Source organism: Taudactylus pleione, unplaced genomic scaffold, assembly GCF_031769625.1.
Source record: "Taudactylus pleione unplaced genomic scaffold, aTauple2 ptg000066l, whole genome shotgun sequence".
In the NCBI taxonomy this organism is placed as follows: domain Eukaryota; kingdom Metazoa; phylum Chordata; class Amphibia; order Anura; family Myobatrachidae; genus Taudactylus; species Taudactylus pleione.
Genome location: NW_028284468.1, coordinates 6,750,872 through 6,774,322, shown reverse-complemented (window position 1 = coordinate 6,774,322; position 23,451 = coordinate 6,750,872). Strand labels below are relative to the sequence as shown.

At 45.4% G+C, this 23,451-nt stretch overlaps 1 protein-coding gene across 1 annotated transcript in view; it reads right to left on the bottom strand.

Annotated features, from left to right (window-relative positions):
* Positions 1-3,508: 3,508 nt before the first annotated feature.
* The window catches only part of GRK7 (G protein-coupled receptor kinase 7), a 111,411-nt gene continuing 91,468 nt past the window's right edge, over positions 3,509-23,451 (bottom strand). The window contains exons 3-4 of the mRNA XM_088466835.1: positions 10,367-10,638; positions 3,509-4,187 (exon numbers count right to left, since the gene is read on the bottom strand). Coding sequence (XP_088322961.1) covers positions 3,842-4,187; positions 10,367-10,638 — 618 coding nt within the window. The 3' untranslated portion in view covers positions 3,509-3,841. The remainder of the gene's footprint in view (positions 4,188-10,366; positions 10,639-23,451) is intronic.

Sequence of the window (23,451 nt, the reverse complement as noted above, 5' to 3'; positions counted from 1 at the left end):
ATACTGGGCTGCCCCCTAGCTCTCCCTGCAGTGTGAATAGATGCCGTGCCATGCTGGTCACTGGCGGGTGTAGTCACTCATAAAATCCTTGAGATGCGCCCCTGTTCATTACTGTAGGGGTTGTGCCCAGCACTTGCAGAGATGCTGGGCTGCCCCCAAGCTCTCCCTGCAGTGTGAATAGATGCCATGCCGGGCACTGTGGTCAGTGGGTGGGGATGGCTGTTTTAGTTCTTCACTCTACAGTGACCCTTATTCACGTTACTTTACACAGCAGTGCCCTTTACTCACGTTACACCTCAGTAGTGCACCTTATAAGACATTATGCCACGCAGTAGTGCTCCTTATACAGTACGTCATATTAATGCCTCTTACACATTATACCAGTAATGCCCCTTACACATTATGCCACACAGAAATGCCCTTTACACATTTTGCCACACAATAATGCCCCTTACACATTATGCCACAGTAATGCCCTTTAAAAATTATGCCACAGTGATGCACTTTTCACATTATGCCACACAGTAATGCCTATTCTAAATTATGCCACACAGTGAGGCCCTTTATACCATTGGCCACACAGTATATGAACGGTCACCTCAGAAGTAATTGGGATGGTTCTAGGAGAATATGCCAGCGGGCAGCTTTAGGTAGACTGAAAGATGACAAATATGTTTGAATTCATGGAGCTTCTCTGTCCTAATTAAAAAGGTAGTGTCTAGATGCCCTTCACGGAGTGGACCCTGAAGTCATCAGTGAGCCACCGTGCCCGAAGTGTGGCGAGCGAACAAATTCTTCGTTTGGTGGCCTTTATGGGCATGGAACCACACTTCCGCCCTTACCTCACATCACTTCCAGGTATTTACAATTAAGGGGTAATAAGCTCAACCTAATGAAAAGCTAAATAGGGTCTATGGCATGGACACCCCGTATACAGGACATAAGGCAGGGACACCCCTGTATTATAGTGTATACATCTCACGGCAGTGGGAAAGATAGTTACCAGCATGATGACCCTCCCACACGCCGCCATCTTGGGCCTGCAGCACAGCAACGACACAGAGGACTCAACGAGCCAATCGGAGTTCGCGGACCGGCATCCACTGCTGATTTGCTGCCGGTCCCAGAGCTCCGACCAGCACCTATTTGAATGACAGCGCTGGCTCTCAATGGCTGCAGTCAGTGCAGCTGTCAGGAATTTGCCACGCCACTGCAGCACAGCGCGTCGCATCCTCGGGGACCCGGATCCATTATCTAAAAGTGGGTCCCCGGTCATCAATACCAGGTAAAATACGTGCTATAGCGCGTATTTGCGATCACTGACATTGCTATGGTGTGCCCAGTACTGCACATTACTATGGAGTGCCCAGTGCTGCATATTACTGTGGTGTGCCCAGTGCTGCACAGTACTATAGTGTGCTCTGTACTGTTGTGTGCCCAGTGCTGCAAAGGACTATGGTGTGCCCAGTGCTGCACAGTACTCTGGTGTGCCCAGTGCGGAATCTTACCTGCTGTCAGTGTGGACCCAGCAGAATGAAATGTCCCTCTCCCTTTACAGGCAGCAGCAGTTAATCTGGGGAAGGAATGGGGAGCAGGAGTCCTGAAAAACTCTATCGACAAGCCCTGTCCCCCTTTTTTGACTCTCCAGACCCTTGGGTTCCTGGGAAAGAAAACCTGGCTCTCTATTGGTCAGTGGCGGCCATCTTTTTTGAAGCTTGCTGGAGGGGCAGCCATTTTCTGTAAGCCACTGCTGGTTTACTTTTCACATATTATAGTACAGAATGGCCTTGAATCACTAAAATTGTGCCGGCCCGGGGGGCAGACGGCACCCTGCCCCCAGGCCCAGATACTACTGATTACGGAAGGCGCATATCCCTCTTTGCCTTATGCAGCAGATAGGCTAGAAATACCCCTGGATTAACCCATTATTAGGTAGGTATATGCATAATTAAATAACACTCTACAAATAATGTGGTATTCTAATGGAAGCAAGAAACACTAAGGTGGGATGCAGTTGTGCAGTTAATGAACAAAGGACCTGATTCAGACCCGTTCGCGAGCACACAGCGCTCGCAAGCGGGTCGATGGTCCCCCACTGCCCATGCGCATGCCGGAGCGGGCGCTCCGTCTCTACGGGTCTCACACCAAAGCGTGGCAGCTTTCGATTGTGATTGACAGCTTGCCCTGTTTTGTAGGTGGCTGGCCTAACGGAGGCGTTCCCGAATGAACGCCTGCCGTTTGGGGGCGGCCCCACTGACATCACGAGTGATGTCAGTGGGTGAGCTTCCGGCTCTATTACAGCCGAAAGCTCACTGGGGTTTGCGGGAACGAGACCCTACCACCTGGCCGCTCGTTAAAGCTGTGGGTGGTCACCCACAGCTTAGCGAGCGGCCAGGAGGCCGTCTTTACAGAAAAACTGGGACGCCCTGATTCAGAGCGAGCGCTATCAAAGACCGTCCGGCTCTGAATCAGGCCCAAAGTGTGCACTTTAATAATACAGGTGGCAATGTCAGTGGCACGATATCGGGTCTATCATTTACACGTCCAAAAGGGAAAGATATGCATGTAGACATTTCTGTTATGCTAAAAATAACATGGCTGTTTATACAGACTTGGCCCTATAAATTGGCAAATACCAGCGGTTCCCTAACTTTCTTGAGTCATGGTGCCCTAGAGTATCATCATTTTTGTCATGGCACCCGTAAGCCAAAAGTTTTGTATTGATCAGTTCAGCAAAAATGATTGAAAATATTGTTCTTACCCGTCATCATTAGGGTCAGTTATGTGGAGGTGGACAGGGATGTGCTTCTTTTTGTGCACAAAGTGATTGGTAGCCGCCAGCACTGGTTTTGCCTTTCACATTGACCATAAATAATTTGATTTGGCCCTGTACCACCAACCTATGGCACCCCTAAAAGTGCCCTGAGGTATCCCAGTGTGCCACGGTACCCAGTCTGGGAACCACTGTCATATAACATTAACCATACGCTGGATCCAAATTTATATTAAGTCTATTAAAACCACTCTTACACGGTTTACCAATGACAACACATTATCATTTCTGCATATAAGTGTATATATTTTGTCATATTGTTTCTGTTGGAATGGGTATGTAATGCTGGCTGTCGGGATGCCTCCTGTCAGAATACCGACAGCGGCATCCCCCCCCTTCTTGTAGATTAACCCTAACCCACCCCACCCCCTCCCCGTTAGTGCCTAAACCTAACCCTCCCCCTTCGTGCCTAAACCTAACCCTCCCCCCTTAGTGCCTAACCCTAACCCCCCCAGTGGTGCCTAACCCTAAACCTCCCCCCTAGGGGTGCCTACCCCCAACCTCCCCCTCAAAACCTAACCCCGCTACGTTCCCTAAACCTTAAAATGTGTTAGGTTTGTTTTTGTATAGAGCCTCCCACATTCTGTAGTAGGACAGGCAGCCAATACCACATCATTAGCATTTTCCTGCACTATTGAACAATAAAACGAAGTAAAACTGCCTTTTGTTCTTAAGCTTCCTTCCTTTAATACAAAAGAAAAAAACAAACGTCTGTGATAAATTTATGAGTGGGGGAAATTGTTGTGTAACAAGCCACAAGGAAACATCACAATGAGACACACAAAGGAATGGTAAGGTTTGCCAAAGCATACATCTTAATAAGGACTTTTGATTTGGATATTTTGGTGTTATCTATGTTACATGGGACCATACTTTGTAGGCAGTCACTTTCCATTGACTTCAGTAGGCTCCACAGTGTTTTCCAGCATTGACAATTGTGTCATTGTAAAAAGCTGCTTGTGTTTCAATATGTCCCATTCTGCCCCTAGTTTACATCTGCAGCGCCAGCTATATTATGGAACATACTCCGGACTTCTTCTCACCACTGCTATTCATGTACCTCCCAGAGCTTTTCCTGTTTGGGTCATTGAGCTCAGCATACAGTCCTGTGTCCATGATCTCCTGCTGCCAGCTAATTGCCACAGCGCCAGTTGCAAACCTTTTGAAGAGCATTGCGTCTTTGTCATCGAATTCAATCCCGCGGATCTCAGAGAAGTCAGCTATATCTGCAATGTCTTTGGCATAGACCACAGACGGGTCTGGTACAAATGGGGGGTCCACCATTCCTGCCTCCAGTCTGTTAAAGTTTATGGATTTGAAGAAGGAATGTTTCCGTGGGTCATCATCATTGGTCCTGTGAGAAAGGATGATAGATAAGGATATAAAACAAACTATTCAACATGTAAGGGGCAGTAAGGGGTACAACACTGCAGAACTGAGAGACAGACATTCATGCACCTGTTATTGTACTCTGCAGGACACCATTAATTAAGTTCTTGATCATCCTGGCCATATTTCCTTCCATTCCCTTCTGCCATAAAAAATAGAGAAGAGTCTCGTCTAGATTCCTGCAGAAAAACCCATGGACAACCAATCCCTCCATCCGCTCATCTTTTTCCTCCCCAAAATCCAGCTTCCCTTCTCTAAACTATACCACCTAAATGATATGTCTTTGTCCACAGAAGGTATGAGCTACTGCCCTTTGAGCTAAGAAACCTCCATGTACAGTTCTTGAAATAATTCTCATCTGTCTCTAACACAGTGTTTCCCAAACATTGTCCTCACGCTTCCCCTTCAGTACAGGTTTTAAAGGTATCCATGCTTGAGAACAGGTGCCTTAATAAGTACCTCTGTCATCTTAATTTTACCCTCTGCTAGTGGGGTGTGAGGCACAAGTTTGGAAAACATTGCTCCACCCCAATAACCTTGCTCAGAATGGGGATCATTCAAGCCTCCACAGCTGGCTCTTGGTTTCAAGCAATGGGAGATCCCGGTGGGGATGTAATACAGTCTTGATTAAAGGGGATTGTCCACATTGGAAAATCCCTTTATAGTGCCCTCACTGTAGAATGTATGATGATGCTTGTTACACACTTATGTTCCTATAAGTCTTCTGAGCAAAGATAATGAATTGATAAAGCCACTCGTACTGTGCATGTGTATGAGGAGGGACCTGTGACCGACAGACAGTGGGACCAGCATACCCTCTCCCAAATAGCTTGTCTTACAGCCAGTGCAGGTGCATGGTGACTTCTCTTTACCTGAAGTGGTCACCTGGCTCTTTCTAATACTCATTGGTTTGGTGAGTGAGGAAGTGCTGGGGGATAGGAGAGACAGGGCTGCATGAAGCTAACAAGATAAGAAAGACTTAAATCAAAGTGTAGTAGGGTGTGAGACAGTAGGGTAACACCAAGGAGCATATTATACTATAGAGCAGTGTTGGCTAACCTTGACACTCCAGCTGTGATGGAACTACATAACCCAGCATGCACTGCTACAGTTTTGCTATTAGGGCATGCTAAAACTGTGGCAGGGCATGCTGGGATATATAGTTCCACAACAGCTGGAGTGTCAAGGTTAGCCAACACTGCTATAGAGTGTAAGTTTGTGAGCAGGGCCCTATCACCTCTTTGTTTGTCTGTAATTACTCAGTACTGTTATATTACTGTATTGTTTCCAATTGTAAAGCGTAGTGCAACATTCTTCCACCATGCAAGTATATGTTAATAAATAAATGAAAAAAATGTAAACTTCCTATATTGGGGGAGGAGTGTGATGGGTGAGGTGGGGTCTGTTGTGAGAGATTATGGTGTTTGTCATAATAAGGTCCACCACCACCACCAGCACCACCACCAGCAGCACCACCAGCACCACCACCAGCAGCAGCAGCACCACCAGCAGCAGCAGCACCAGCACCACCACCACCACCACCACCACCAGCAGCACCACCACCACCACCAGCAGCAGCAGATGGACAAGTTTTCTATGTGTTCTCTGCTATGACTGTTGTAGCTGGGAAAGATAAAATCCAGATTTTTTGATTAGCATTCATCAGAGGAGGAAAAGAATTTCATGTTCCCATGTCTCTAGCTTTGTAGATGGTCTTTAGCAGCCTGCAGTGCATACAGTACAAGAACAGGAGACTACTTCCCTTCAAATAACAGCGACCTAAGTAAAAATTATTATATTGCCATGCTGTAAAAAATGTGCTTTGGATTGTGGAAATAGGTGGCAGGGTTAAGCACGATGTTTATGTATCTGAAACACATTTGTAGTAATTCAAGCAAGTAACATAAATTGTTAATTTTACTTTTGCACACGAGTTTCGACCACATTAAAAAAAAAAAAAAAAAAGACCCTGCTTGGCACTAGTTAGGTAACTACAGCGCTCCCTGCTGGTGGATACAACATACTTGGTTTCCAGTCTGTATATACAGTGACAAACGCAATCAGCTTGTATGGTAGTCTGAGGGTAGCAAATATTAATTCCACAGATCATTGTGTGGCCTCTGGATTGATAAAACACATTACAAATACACACGTCTAAGGATGATGCACAGTAATCTACACGTTATGGCAGAGAGTGCATGTGTGTATGACAGAAGTATGGGCAATGTGCTGTCACATGACAACGTTCTAATGATATACACAAACAGGTCACCTACACACAGAGGGCCTCGTGCATGAAGTGCAATCAGTGTGCACAGAAATGTGCTTCATATACAGCAAAGTGGGCATCTACCCTCAACTCTTGGGGGTCACCTGTGTAATCTAGACGTGTGCGGGGCTGAGGGCAGAGATGCACTGTCAAACACTGTAATGCCTCCTACTGCATTATTGTACCACTTTTATTAATATAACTTCTGTTTATCTCCTAATTTCTGCTCCGTTCAGCCTTGTTAATGCATTCAATGAACCATGAAAGGGATGAGCCATCAGGCTCTCTATTGTGTGTAAAAATTCAAGTCCTTATGGAGATTGGACATTTCCGTGCACCCCAGCACTCACCACCACTCAAAATGACCCTTAATTCAGTAAACTTGCTGCGCAAGAGGACATTTTGTAGCTGCACTGCTTTACAAAGCTTAGTACACCGGTGCACCTGCAATATACTCTGCTGGGAATACCCTTACTCTACCACACTCAGGAAAGTGCTACACAAGTTAGACAATCATAATGTTGATATTCAGAATGTGAACAAGATAATGTCGACATGGCCTAAAAGTCGACATTGACATGTCTACACTAATGTAAGGTCGACATATTTAACATGTCAACATTATGCATGTCTACGGTGAGAATGCTGACCAAATTATGTAACCCTAACCGTAGGCTCACCCTAACCACAGCCTAATTCTAACCGCAGGCTTACCCTAACCACAACCTAATTCTAACCGCAGCCTCACCCTAACCACAGCCTAACTCTAACCGCAGGCTTACCCTAACCACAACCTAATTCTAACCGCAGCCTCACTCTAACCACAGCCTAACTCTAACCGCAGCCTCACCCTAACCACAGTCTAATTCTAACCGCAGGCTTACCCTAAGCACAGCCTAACTCTAACTGCAGGCTTACCCTAACCACAACCTAATTCTAACCGCAGCCTCACTCTAACCACAGCCTAACTCTAACCGCAGCCTCACCCTAACCACAACCTAATTCTAACCGCAGCCTCACTCTAACCACAGCCTAACTCTAACCGCAGCCTCACCCTAACCGCAGCCTCACCCTAACCACAGCCTTACCTTAACCACAGCCTTACTATAAATGCAGCCTAAATCTGATATGTGCACATTGTCGACAGACATTTTGAATATGAAGCTGTTACATGTTGACACTATAACAATGTCAACATGCAAATCAGTTCCACATTACAGTGTCGGCATTGCAAATGTTGACAATATGACTGCATGCCCTTCTCAACATGTAGCAACTTCTGCTCCTCCGCAAACACCACCCATCTTGTGCCATAAATGTGTATGCCATTCAGCGGTGGTCATTCCACCACTTCCTAGACTAGAATACTTTCTCTATAACCAGGTTTCTTGTGACTTTAGAACATGTTTTTCCACAGGAAGTATAATCTGTTTATTCTATGCTTTTGCTCTGCCATTATGCACTCGATGAGCTGTTTTAATAAAACATATCTTTTTAACTTAGCTCTGTGCTGGTGTAAGATCGGGTGGCACAGTCAAGGCCGTAACAGGGGCAGAGCAGTCAGTGCCATTACCCAAGGCGCAATGCAATGAGAATGGCATGTCCGCTGCCCACCCTAGCCCAGCCTTGCAGCTCTGCCCATCCCCAAACTGCAAGTACTGGGCACCCAATGTGATGAATTATACATGGGTAGCAAGCCCAGCTGTCTCCTCTGGCTCCCCCTTCTCCCAGTGTAGGGTTGTTGGCTAACAGCCATCACTGGTTAACCACTGATGGTAGACGGTTTTGCCATCGATGGTACAGAGCCATTAAAAAAATTTTCTCTTTCTACTTGGTGCCAGAACACGGAGCCTTGCTCCTCCACCCAATGCAACCCACTTAGCCCCGCACGCACTTCTAATTAGCCCGCTGCCCGGTGAGTAATAGAACAGGGATGATCTTTAGAGGGTGAGGCCATCAATGGTTCCCCTGTCTATGGTTTCATACCATTGAGGTTAACCATTAATGGTACCATCGATGGTTAACCCATCGTTGGCCATCCCTATCCCAGTGTACTGCAACGGTGCCACACTATTGACACTGGGGAATTAGACGTCATAGCGGGGTATTCAATTACCCGCGCCAGAGATATTCAATTAGCGAGGATCACCACACTCGTGAGTACCCGCAATCGGACTGAACCTCGAAGCTCATGGAGCTGCAAGGTAAAGTCCGCGGAATAAACACCAAGGGCCAAATGTAATAGGGTGAGAGGTTAGAAAATTAGAGTTTAGCAGTAAGCTCTCACATTGGTCGAGTTTTATCTTCAAAATGGGAAAACATCTGGATGAGATTTTAAATCGTGAGAGTTTTTTGAGTCTAAAAACATGCCAGTTTGCACGTTCACGGACTCTATTACATTGGCCGAGTTTAAACAGTGTCAGAGATTACTGCTAAACTCTCAAATTTTTCAAACTCTCACCATATTACATTTGGCCCCAAAATGGGCTTGCGTGTGGGGAAAAAAAAACATTGATTCCGCAGTTTACTCGGAATCAGTATGTTTCCGCGCGAGTCCTGATTTCTGGGGCGGGAAAAGGCTATTTAATTGAATAGCCTTTCCCCACACCGTGGGGATTTTGGCCGACAAGTTGTCGTGGGGTAAATCCCGCAGCTAATTGAATACCCCCCATAATGTCTCATCCCCTGAGGAGCTGCTGCAGGTGCCTATTTCATCCTCTTGCCTGCAGGAGCTAGAAAAGAGGTACACTATTACACCAGCCTGCCCAGCCAGAGCTGAGAGATGGAGAAAATAAATCAGCATTGTAAGTAAGTGACAAAATCATCAAATATATTATTTATTATATTATTATTGTTTAAGGGATAGGGTGTGATTTTGGGTGGGCATGACAAATCATTCAATATATTACATACAGGGGTGGGGGTTATTAGTGATCGGGAGGGACACAAGTGACAAAATCATTAAGTATATTATATATGGAGTGGGGATTTGTTAGGGAACACAAGTAACCAAGTCATTAAGTATATTATATAAGGGGTGTTTCTATTTAATCTAAGTACACAATTACAGCTATAGGGGATGGGGGGGGGGGGCGCCAGGGCTCTCTCTCGCACAAGGCATCAAAATGTTTAGCTACAGCAGTGGGCACAGTGGTGGGTGTATGAGCACTGGTATTGCCAAAGGGAGCCCTAGAGGAATAGGGGACATGCTGTCATCTGCCTACTTGTGACAGTAGAGGTACCAGGTGCATTGGGCAGCCTATCTGCAGTCATGCATCGTTTCATCATGTCCTACTTCAGGGGTGGACAGAACCTCTTTAGGAGTTTTGGGCCATTGTGTTGTGATGTACCCTTTTCCATTTGGGCCGCAGTGGCTGCACAGTCTGTTCTTATGTCACTGTACAGAAACATATATGAGTTACAGACTACACTGAGAAAATATAAGTAACCAGTGGTCTATTTCATAGCTGCCTACTCTCCCGGGAATTTCCGTGAGACTCTGGAATTTGCAGGGAGTTCCCCCGGCTCTCGGGAATGAAGGAAGCTCTCCTGCATGCTGCCCACTTTTCCTGCAAAAGTGCCCAGGGCAGGAGAATTCTGGATGAAGGAAATGTTCATATTAATTGTGGAAGAAAACTTTTGCAAAACTGCGCGTAATTTCTTGCAGAACATATTGCATATCACCGCGCATAACTTTTCATGCAAGTAACATAAACACATTCAAGTAACATCCTGACTTATACCCCAAGTATTGAGGGCAAAATAGTCCAGTCATTTAGTAGGTTGATCACATGTCTCTACTGCACCAAAACATATTCTCCATTGATACCAAACAAACCAATTCTAATTAACCAGTCAAGCGCAGTGATCCTCACCTGCTGCCCAATCGGTTCTCAGGTTTCTTGGCTAGAAATTGTTTACATATGTCTTTTGCCTCAGCTGTGAATTTTGGATGGTTGAAGACGACCTCATCCTCCAGTGTCCTGCGCTTCACCTCCTCCTTCGTCAGCTTATCCTTTGCATCTTTGAATGGTGTCTGACCTGCAACCATTTCATATACACTGCAGCCCATTGAAAACCAGTCAACAGGGTAGCCATAAGTCTCGTCCTTTAGCATCTCTGGTGCCATGTATCCATTAGTTCCAGCCTGGGGCACACACAGAAGAAGACAGCAGTTAGACCAGGTGTCCATATGTCATGATACTGAACAACTATAACTTAGATTAGAGACAGACATAGTTCAAATTTGACTTTTGGTACCATAAAATGGTTGTACTGTGGGTGGGGCAGATATAAAATGTGCAGAGAAATTTAGATTTTAGGGAGGATTGCGTCCAAACTGAAATCTAAATTGCAGCGTAAAAATAAAGCTGTCCAGCATTTGTGGACTTCATGCAAAACCAGCCAGTATTTATTTTGCTCCCACATTATATTCAGCCCCATTTTGTGGTTACATTGTCAAACAGCATATGTCATTGATAAGTAGACAATTGAGGACACAGGAAAGTTATATTTAGAAAGTGTGTTAACAGGCCCAGCGACTGAGGGGTACTAAGCTGACACATGTACCGGGTCTCATGCTTCTGGGGGCTCCTGGTAGAATACTTCCTAGCCAGCCAGTAAGAAAAAAAAAAAAACTGCCAGCTGAGCTCTTTGCCATGCACCGCGGACCCTTCACTGTAGTATTTAACTCTGCAGTGATAGCAACAGCTGAAATGACTAAAGCTGAGTTGTGCATGTGCAGCAGCTTCTCCCAAGGTGCCACACGCCGGGCCATATTGAGGGCAGCAAGGCCTGGGGGTGGCATTGTGGTTGCTCCAGCTCACGGCCAATCTACAACAGGGCACTTAGAGTGGCGGCCTGTCTGCCCGGCTCCCCTTTCTCTGCAGCTGTCCTGGGCCCTGCTGCAGTGCTGTGCCCGTGACGGGATGTCATGAACATCTCGCCACCATCAGTGATTACTCTTCCTCCTCAGCGATGAGGTGCCATGGCACGGGAAGAGGAACTGCACAGAATGGCCAAGGAATGAAGAAGAATTAGAAGAATAGAGGAAGAAAAAGATAGACGAGAAACAAAGAAGAAAACTTAGGTTAGAAAAGGGGAGTGCGAGATCGGCAGAGGAGGTGAGCTGCTATTTTCCGATCAGAGCATCTGTCTGGCTATGCTATTTTGGATACTACTTTTGTTTCAGATGCCGCAGGAAGAAGATGGACTGGATGGGACTCGGTTGGTAGACTCCATGGATGTCCAGCACAGGTAAAATAATTAATATTTGATTATTATGGGGTTGTATAATTAGCATAATAGAATTGGGGACACACTGTGGCATATGATGTAATTTGGAGGCACACTGGGGCAAATTATTTGATTTGGAGGCACATTGGGGCATATGATGTGATTTAGGGGTACAGAGGGGCATGTAGTGTGAATTGGGGGCACAGTGGGACATTTAACAGGGATCAGTATGAAACGTGGCAAAGACGAGCTCTGTAATCTTTCATCAGATGAAGCCAGCAGTGTATGAATTGTATTTTTTGCCCCTATTTTTTTTTTTTTGTTGAAATAAAGTAATGGTTTATTCCCGGCAGCGCCTGGCTGACAAAAGCAGAGTTCCCGGCAGTGGAAGCCCAACAGCCCTGGAAATCCCGATCGTTACTAAGGTAAGTATAAACTAACCTAACCTAACCCCCTAACCCTCCTTAGGGGTGCCTAACTCAAACCTCCCCCCCAAGTGCCTAACCCTAACCTCCCCCTCTAAGTGCCTAACCCTTTTCTGCAAAAAAAACCTCCAGAATACTATTCTGCACCACTTATACAAAAACGCTATTTAGCAGCTTTTGGGCCCATTTAAAAACACCAAATACCTTCAGCAAGCCAAATCGGGGGTAACCATAGGGAACCCCTATGTCAGAGCATCTTTTGGGGGGTGTCAGGCTGATTTCCCCAAATCTGATAGGACTTTCCGCTTGTTTAAGTTTCGCCCGTGTCCCGTTTTCGCCTACTTTCAAATTGAATACGGCGATACGCGGTCACGCGCGCGATACTTTTCTGCCTGCAAAACCCACGATGTAGGCGAAAAGGTATCGCGGATCTGCTCTAATTGAATACGGGCCATAATGGGACATATAATGAGAAGCGGGGGCACAATGGGGTATATAATGTGAATTTGGGTCACAATGGGGCATATAATATCAATTGGGGGGCACAGTGAGGTGTAAAATGTGAATTGTGGGCACAGTGTGGAGTATAATGCGAAATGGGGCACTGTGCAGCATATAATGGGGGGGGGGGGGGAAATGGTTTGACCAAGGTGCACAGTAATTTGCTCTTATTTGCTGCACTCCTATTTTATCGCAGCACAAGTCAGCTGCCGGACAGCTCCACCTCATGGCACATACATATTAGTAGGGTTAATCCAGAAACATCATTTTTTTTTGTAAAAAGTAAAAGAGCATCAGACCTCTCAACTGTCCCGAAGCTAGTGGGACCGCTCCAATTTGTGGACATTGACAGTGGCAGGGTTTCATCCAGAAGTGGCTGGATTGAAGTTGGGTCTGTACGGATTGGGGCAGGGCTTATTTTGTCCAAATGTCACATGTCTAAATAGGAGGGATGAAGAATACAATCCTTTATGAATTTGTGACCACCGCCTCATGTGGTAAGACATTCCACAGCTTAGCCACCTTTACATTACAGAACCCCTTATATGCTCACGTAAAAGTGTCTTTCTTCTTATTTTCTACATTGTACAAACACTACCAAGGACCATGGATTAGATCAGTGGTTCTCAAACAGGTCATGTTTTCCAGGTCATCCAGCAGGTGCACAGGTGTAGTCATTACTCACTGACACATTTTAAAAGATCCACAGGTGGAGCTAATTATTTCACTTGCGAGTCTGTGAGGAGATCTGGAAAACATGCACTGTTGGGAGTCATGAGGACCGAGTTTGAGAACCTGTGGATTAGATAAATATTTATATTGTCTTCCAATATTATTATAAATTATTGCAATAGTCTCCTTACTAGATACTTACCCCTCTCCAGGAATTTCCGGGAGACTGACGATTTTGGGGAGAGTTTTCCAGGCTCTTGGGAGAGTGAAGTGGGCAGGGCATGGGGCATGATTTACTATGAATTGTCTCATCATGGTCCTGCCTCCAGCACTGTGATTTTGGCAATCTTTGCAAAGCGATGTTGGGAGGAGGCTCACAATGGTGCGACTTGTGGCTCCATATACAAACATCCTCTGACCCCAAAAAGTGTTGTGCCTGGATCATAAAGCCCACCAAGCACAGCTGTTACAATTACAACTCTGTCGTTTTGCATTGTTCCCCTGCAGTATGATTCACTACCACCAGGGGCGGCCAGGTCTCTGGTTATGTGAGCTGCAGAAAGTTCCAGTAGTGCTGATCTCCCAAGTTTGTTCAGTGACCAGGGGTCAGGTGGCTACTAATAATCACCACTATGGCTTGCACCTGACACCTGCCTATTTAAGTTTGCCTGGTCCCAGCACTCAGTGCTGGGCCACTCATGTTTCCTGTGCTGGACTTGTGGTCTTCTAATGTTCCTGTTTCTACCTTGCCTCCTGTCTGCAGCCTGCCAGTAAATTGGATTATTTTGTTTCCTGCCACAGCCCTCTGTCTGGATCTAAACTCCATTTAAAACCTGCCCCTGTTCTGTGCTGGGAACTTGGACTATATTCACCTGCTGCCTGTTTCTGGCCCAGTTTCAGTTTTTACTATTCTGCTTGCCTGAAGTGAACTGTACCCTGAGTTTTGTTTTTGTATTCTGCAGCCTGCAAGGGCTTCACTTAAAAACCTGCATTTACATGTGCTTATGTTATATAAATGTCCTTTTTGCATCTGGTTCTGATCAGTGTTTCGGTTTATGCACACAACTGCAGAACTTATCCTGATGTATTAAACTCCTGTGACATATACTATATATTGTATTGTAAGCTGGAGAGCAGGGCTTTCTTACCTCTCCCAGCTGTACAGAGCAATGGAATGTCCATCCCTCATGAAAATGTCCTGCCCACTCCATTCCGCCCGAGCCCGTGTATACCTGTCACATTCCAGGTGGTGTGGTCCTCCTTCCCAATCAGATTAGTGCATGGTAGTTAAAATGTATTGAATTACAGGCAATTCTAAATTTTAACAAGTGTTTGTTTTTTCTTTATTAAATTGCTATTTTTCCAGTGTTTTTTTTGGATTACTTTCCGCCATCACAGTGTTGAAGAAGTATGTCAATGGAAATAAATGTATTTTGCCTTGTTATATTGTATATTGACAACAAGCCTCCTCCATTTCTACAATGAACACAAATGTACTAGATTGAGCAATATTCTGTGTCAGCTACCCGTTCCTGATGCCACCGGGCATCTTGTCACCCTGGTCAGGTGTCTAGCCCCCACTCACAATGTCTCTCCCCAGCACCCATAAGGACATCCATGAACTTGTAGTTCCTGGGCAGCTGGAGAGACCCAGGCAGGGCGATTACCTGCACAATCCATGCACTGGCATAGTTAGTGTCCCCTCGCTGCCTGCCTGGATTCACTCCTATGGAGGAGCTGCCTGGCATCCTGTACACATGGTAATGGGCAGTGTTGTATGTGCTGGTGTTCCCTGCCATGCGCCCCGCCTAGTCCAGTATTCACTGCCCTGTGCCCTCCAGGTCCAGCCATCCCTGCCCTGTGCCCACCACCAAGTTCCAGCCATCCCTGCCCTTTGTCCTCCCTCCCTAGTCCAGCCTTCCCTGCCCTGTGCCCCCCATTAAAATCCAGCCTTTCCTCACCCTGTGCCACCCCCCACCATGTATAGCCATCCCTGTGCCCCCAATAGGTCCAGGCCACCCTGTTCTGTACTTTCTATTAGTCTAACCCTCCCTGCCCTGTGTCCTTAAGGTCCAGCCCTCCCTGTTCTACATCCCCAGGTCCAGTCTTCCCTGTCCTGTCCTGTGACCATCCAGATATTACTGGTCTCCCATACACTGCCCCCACCACCCACCTTTTCCCCTGTACCCTGCACAAACCACATTTCCTCTTCCCGCTTCTCCCTTTCTCATCCCTTACCATCATCCTCCTGAAGGCGATGGAGTCCTGCTGGCTGATGATCAAGAGTGACGTGGAGAAGCCTGAGCATGGTAGGTAAGCACAATCTTCTGATTTAAATTTTATTTTCCCTCTAACTATCGTTGGCAAAAACCCTGGCAGCAGTAAAATTTCGACAGTGAAGGCTTCCCAATATGAACTACATCCACCCCCACAGCCCAAACTTTGACATTTTATTTTTAAATTGGTTACGCACCAATTGCTGCCCTACCCCCATTGTAGCTCCGCCCACATTGCCCACAGCTTCGCCCACCTCTCTCCCTCCACCAAGGGTTCCTGAGTCTATTATTCTACAAAAATAACACTGTATATATTTAATACCAAAAACAGATGACCTACAATTTGGACTTAACTAGTCAACAATTTTACATTATGGGACTATAAGCCCCTTTTAGCAATCATGTTAAAGATCACTCAGACTTGAGTATCACCAACATTGTTGAGCTGTACAATTCCAACACCATGACCTTCCCTTCTTAGAACTTGAGAAATATTTCTATCCTTTAATCACAAAGCACACAGGTGTTGAATGGCGTTCTTTTGTATACATGTATATATCAGGAACAAATGCAAGATTTCTAGAGTGGGGGCTCCAAATGCTTGTAAGGGGAAGTCTATTTATTTATTTGCACTACGAGGGCCGTAACTAGCTATGGGCGACCGGTGCCGTCACCGCAAAGGCTCTGTGGATGGCAATGTCGCCGCCCAACGGCCATTGCTCCTGGTTATGAAATGGCACCCTGCAGCAACCGCAAATCAGGGCTAATAAGCCGAGCGCAGTACAGTCCTATGAAATAAGGACAGTAGGGAGGTATGAGTCATATAACACAGATCTACATCTAATGAAAGCAGGGAGGAGAAAAAGTGATATAGGGCTTCCAAGAGATGGCCCGGGTACAAAGGGCAGGGCCAGATTAACAATGGGGCGGATGGAGCTCCAACTCCAGGCCTCCACATAAAAAATAAGCCGATCATCGCAATGATGAACAGCTGCCTAGCTGGTCACACAGTCAGCCATAAATCATAAGTTTTACATTTGTTTTTCCACTTTACTAACAAAATTATAAATTGTTTCTAATTGTATGTATTTAGGGAGACATTGGGGCTCATAGTGTATGGGGTGTACACACGTCCTTGGCTGTGATCACACTCACACATCGCTGGTTACAGCTCCTCCCCTTCTCAGTATAGGCCCTTGAACGTTTTCAGCCCAGGCCCAAGTGGCCTTTAACCTGGACCTGACTGGGGGGGAGGGAGCAAATCGGGGAGGCGTGGCTATGTCCTCTCCGAACATTTGTTCCCTCAGCAACACTGCAATGGGGAACATTTGTCTCCCTCTGCAGCTGACCCGGACCACTTCAACAAGCTCAACACGGGTAAAGAGTACCACCCCCTTGGCACCCCTGCAGAGTAATGGTTGATTCACACTCAATGATAATAGCAAAAAGGGGGGACCTGTTGTGACATGCTAGAAGCATACATGCCGACATTCAGTTTCCTCCTTCCAGGAGGGAGCTGAATGTTTGTGCACAGAGGGGGTGTGGCCGGGTGATGACGCCGTTTTAGGGGCGGAGCCACACAACCGCGTCATCGTGGCTCCGCCCCCTCTTCACAATGCCGAAAATATTGGCATTGTGAAGCAGGGGGCGGAGCCACGGTAATGCGATTCAGTGCGAATCGCGTCATTGGGCCTCCCGCTGCGGGGGTTTCTTGTAGTAGTTGGGGGGAGGGGTCAGGCGGCAGCCGGGAGGCTTGCCTGCCTTTCTGGGGGGGTTGGGAGTGGCACCCGATATTCGGGAGGCTCCCGACCAAATCGGGCTAGAAGGCAGGTTTGTGCGCTGCAGTTATAGGCTGGAATGTCCTTAATTTCAAAAAAGTGACACTAGGGGCTACCTTTTAGCATTGCACCTTCGCCATTCCGGATAGGGGATGACTTTTCAAGCACAGTGGAAACACCCCTTAAGTGTACACCTGAATGTAGGTATAGTTGGATGCAAATGATTTTCAGGCCTGATAAGGTGCATACACACGGTCAGATCTGTGATGAACTACGAACAATTTGAATGATTTTACCAACTATTTCATGGTCTACGAATTATTTTTGACAGTATTAAAATGAATGAAAATCGACCAAATCTGACTGCAAACACATCAGATGTCAGATATCGTTATCTGACAAACAGGAACGGGCATTGTTCATCGTTGCAGGGACACATCAGATTTTCTTTCAGATATGAACGACTGAACGATTTTTAAAATCGTTATTGTACAAATGTGAAGTATAATCTGACCGCGTGTATGCACCATTAGTTACACTTGGCATAAACCGCAAACAATGCAGCACACAGAAAAAGCAATCACAAAACTGCAGCGCATCTGATACATTGTAAACACGTGAGTCATGGGGGTACTTGGGCTGCTTATCAGCATTAATTAGAGATAAGATAGATCTGGTTTGTGCACGGATCTTCTCACCAAGGTTGGACCTCAGAACAAGGCAAAACGTCATCTATGTCCGTGATACATTACGTTTTGCCCCCAAGATCCGAACTTGGAAGGAAGATCCTAGTTAAAACCGGGCCACTTATCTCTAGCATTAATATGTCATACACATACATTTTCCCACCCTTCAGCTGATTTCCTTCCTGAGAATAGCACCCTGCTTTTCCCTCAGTAGGTGGAATGAAGGTACTAAGTAATGGGCCCCATCCATCTGCGATGGATTGCTGCGATCCATCAATGCTGCAACCCGGCATTGCGGGATCGCAGAAATCCAACATGTTGGATTTTGCCAATTTGACGATCGCGATCAAAAAATTATCGCGATCGTCAAATCGCTGACATTTAACATGACAAATGTCTGCGATCCAGCGAAGGATCACAGAACATCGATGGTGGGCGATCAGAAGTTTCCGATCGCATCCCTGCATCGTGACGATCCGTCGCAGATGTATGGCCACCTTTAGTCTTACTTGCCTATATATGATTATTTAATTTTTTTAAGTAATCAGGTGAAATCAGTTACCTGAGGAACTCCTAATAAGTCAGGCTCAGGGAAATCATGGGCTGGATTTTCACTTACCTTCTGCAGTTGTGATGGGAAGCCCAAAATTCACTTTAAGTACTCCACCCCGGGGTTCTGTAACCGCATTGTGCAACATACTGACCTTTGGCAAAATCCCAGGGTTCTTTATTTTCCACTAGTAGGGGCTGAGCAATATTAGTGGACCAAAATATATTCTATAAGTGCATATTACATAACAGAGGCATACTTGCCTGCTCTCCCAGAATGGCCGGGAGTTTCCAGAAAATCCTGCCGAATCGTCATCGTGAGCCGACCTGGATGCCCCAGGAAGTCGGCAAATGATATAATTACTGTTTGTGTCACCTAATACTGACACCCATATGTAATTTAAAAAACGCTGCATACATGCTATAAAGCAAGAATATTTTTCTGCGTGCCTCAATGAAACATTTGCATTGCAAACTATACATACATGCTTAGTTAAAAATGTTACTTAAAAAAACAAAAATAAATAAATAAATAACTTCTACCTTCTGTATATTACAATGGATATCAGAAGTCAGCTTGCCCTTCAGTTAAGTACGCATAAAACACCGTTGATAATTATACGAATAGAAGTAATCAATAAACTATTACCTATAGATCATCTCATCTCATTTCCGCAGAACTGCCAAAGGTTAAAGAACTAATGACCAGATGACACCTATCACTGTTTGTGCTGACAGCTGCAAAGGACTTAAGCTGCAGTCATTTGGGCTGTGAGGGAGCTTGTAACCTACAGATCTGATATGACAACTGTGAATTTCTACAAACCAACAGCTGGTGTATACCAGCCTACTGCCACTGTCATGGTAGGAGAACCATTCTGCTGCACACAGTGGCCTTTTGTACAGCAAAATGTGGGGCTAAAGGCCCAAATACATCTGCAATGGATTGCCACGACGTTTCGATCCTGCAACCCGGCATTGCAGGATCGGTGAAATCCAACATGTTGGATTTCACAGATATGCCAATCATGATCAAAAAATCATCGTGATTGGCACATTGGTGAAATGTAGAATTTCACTGATCCTGCGACGGATCGCGGAACATCGATGGATTCTGACTGGCGGATCAGCGTTTCTGATCCGATCGCAGGATCGCGCAATCCGCCTTCAGATGTATGGGTGCCTTTACCCAATCAGGGGAAGGGCAATGTAGTGTCCAAGGAACACAGAACATATCTAATTCCAGTTTGTTGGGAATACTAAGCTTTGCAAACCCGGGCAGGTGATAATTATTGAAATTACAGAGAAAGTGATGTTTGAAAACTTCTAATGAAATGAAGAGGAAAGTTTCCCAATTACAAGTGTGCAGGATGGGTCCTGCGTAGTCGCAAGCAGACCCTTCTATGCTTGACTGACAGGCAGAGGCATTTAAGGGGCGGTGCGGGAGCGGCCTACGTTCATGGATCGAATCGTCCCGTGTGTACGCACCTTAACTCAGCTGGCTGGCAGCCCGGTGCCATCCACCATCGCGACCACTGACCATCGATAGTCGCGATGGTGATCCAAGCCTGTGACATCTGTTGCAGTGCTGGGATCGCAAACACAGCAGGGGGTGTCATAAACCTCCTGCTGCATTTGCATAATAGCAAGGACGTAATTGCAAAGCTGTCTGCGTGCAGCTTTGCAATTGTGATTCTTGCTGATTCACCCCCTATGTCCTGGGCAAAGATCAGAGTTACAACCAAAGTGGCAGTTTTTATTCTGGGAATAGAAAAATGGAAGGCAGACTTTCTAAATTGACAAACAATTCTTTCAGGGGAATGGCCTTTGCACGCAGAAGTTTTGAACAGGCTGGTTTTCAAATGGGGTCAAACAGAGACAGATATAATGGCTTCTCGGGTTCAACAACAAAATGTACAGGTTTTGTTGCAGAACCAATGATCCGTTGGTCTTCCAAATAGATGCGATGGTGGTGCCTTGGATGTCTCACCTGGCCTACATATTTCCCCCAATACCAATGCTTCTGAGGGTTCATTACAGGGGCTGATTGTCTGTCAGGACATTCAGAGGCTAAATTTAATGGCATGGCTCTTGAAACCAAGATTTTAAGAAAAAAAAGAGTTTCTCATATTCAGTAGTTCATAATATGATGAAAGCTAGGAAGAAAGTTTCTTAAGACAATTATCACAGTCTGGAATAATTATATTACTTGGTGTAAGAAGGAGAAAGTCTCATATTCTTCTTTCTCGTTACCTAGACTCCTTTCTTTTTTACAGGTTGGTCTCACGTTGGGCCTTAGGTTAGGCTCCCTGAAGGTACAGATATCAGCTCTGTCGATTTATTTTCAGAAAAGACTGGCCCTTATTTTAGAAGTGAAGACTTTTCTTTGCAGGGTGTATTACACGTACAGTCACCATAGAGCCATGGGACCTAAATCTGATCTTGTACTGACAGCGGTCCAGTTTACACCTTTTGAGCCTTTGCAGGAGGCAGATCTTAAATGGGTATCTTGGAAGTTAGCATTTCTTTTAGCCATTTCATCAGCTAGAAGGGTGTCAGAATTGGCAGCTTTATCACACTTTAGTTATCCATGAATATAAAGCAGGATTACGTACTCTCCCTTCTTTTCAACCACAGTTGGTGTCGGCATTTCATTTTGAATTAGGAAATAGTAACTACTACTGTAGGTGCAATCACACGTCTATTTATTAACCAGAGAAAATCTCTCTCACTGGTGAAAATAGATGATTTACCATTTATCAAAGGGTCACCACAGGCGACAGCAACGCTACTGCCGGTGGTAATTCCTTTCTGAGAAAAAATATTGCAGCGTTCCTCCAGCCACAGCTTCCTCCTGCTTGCCTATTTCACGAGGATCAAAGTGGCACACACTCCTTCTGTTATCAACAGCTGGCACCACATATTAAGGGAACAAATGCTTTATTATTTAAGGAAAGCATTATTTCACATCTGAATCATTGCAGGGTATTTTAATTGTTTACTTATATATTTGTCTTTGTTTTTAAACTTTTTGTTTAAATTTATTGGTTAAATATGTTTGTTTTACTAATGCTACAAGTGAACCTAAAAGCCCAAGCCGGGTCACGCATGCCCATATCCCTGGTCTGGCTCAGCTGCCCCAGCAAATTTGTATGAATAAATGATGGCACTAGCGGAGGGGATTCAATCCAGGGTAATGTGCCACCGATCATCACTGCAATGTTCGGCTGAGCACATATTTGCCCATTATGGTACCCTCAGCATTGCTACTTTTCTTGCGCACCTCTATGGGGTATGGATGTTGATAGCTGCACTACGCTGGCAGATCACAGTCATTGCATTTAACCTAATTATCCCCTAGGAGGTTTTGCATTGCTGAAATAAGCCTTATCACCTCTTTTTTTTTTAATAAATAGGCCAATCAGTGCTCAAAATGACCAGATAAAGCACCACACATATTGCTTGTTGACGTGTAGCTAAAAAGTCACAAATGTATTTTATTTTGCTTCATAAATTATCCACAAAATCCTATATACACAATGGGCAGTGTAGCAATGCCAGCTATACCCTCAGTATGAAATGACCACTGCAGTGCCATTACCCATACATGTAATAGGACAACCCACTGAGAACTGGACTGCAGAAGACGTAACAATAGCTATGGATGTTATAGGGAATCGGTATGTATTACTGCCGGATCTAAGCCCGGCGGATGAAATCCCGACGCCATAAGGCCATCCGATGAAGATCCCGTCTAGGTAAGTAAGTACCCTAACCCCCCCCTCTCCCACCACTAACCTTTCCTTAGTGGTGCCTAACCCTAAACTCACCCCCCTAGTATCTTTCCCTAACCTCTCCCCATGGGTGCCTAAACCTAACCCCCCTCCCCGCACCCTATACCTAACCCTCCAAGGGGGGTGCCTAACCCTCCCAGGGGGTGCCTAACCCTAAGTTCCCCGGGAGTCCCTAAACTTCGGCTAAGTGCTCCCGATGCCCGGCTTACCTACGTTCGGTTTGCCAGGCGTCTGAATTTTGGCATGGGGCTAATGATAGGCGTCGGTATTTAGATGCCTATCTTTAGTCCTATGCCGGGCTTTCACTGTCGGGATTTCGGCGGTCGCCATTTCGACTGCTGGCATCCTGACTACATCCAGTTATAGGTAGGTAGGGCAGCAGCAATCAGGACAGTCTCACATAGCACTGAACCACAGGTACATATTAAGGATCGTATGTACTGTAAGGGTTATTGATGTTTGGCATAACAGGACTTGGTTCTAAATCTGCACAAATTAACTTCAAAAGGTTTGTTTTCCAAGAATAATAATGTCAGACCAATTAGCAAACCTTTCAGGGAAAGGCTATTACTGGAAAGAGAACACTAGAGGATTCAATACTTTGCAATCAATCGGGTTTAAACGAGGATGCGTCTTGCTTGTGCCAAAGTTTCTGATACAGTAATTCAACAGTATAGTAAGACTAATTGCAAAATAGAATTTTATATTTATGTATAATGTATCCATTCCTATATTCATGATTACACAAGACAGACACGTTTATCACAACCAAAATAAAATATAGCGGCGTATTACTCTAATGGTGCATACACACAGTCAGATTTTTCTTCAGATTTGAACGATAACGATTTAAAAAATCGTTCAGTCGTTCATATCTGAAGGAAAATCTGACATGCCTGAACGATGGACGATGAGCGATGCGCGTTCCCGATGGTCAGATAACGATATCTGACATCTGATGTGTTTGCAGTCAGACTTGGACGATTCCATTCATTTTAATGCAGTAAAAGATCATTCAATCATCCAAATCTTTGGTAAAATCGT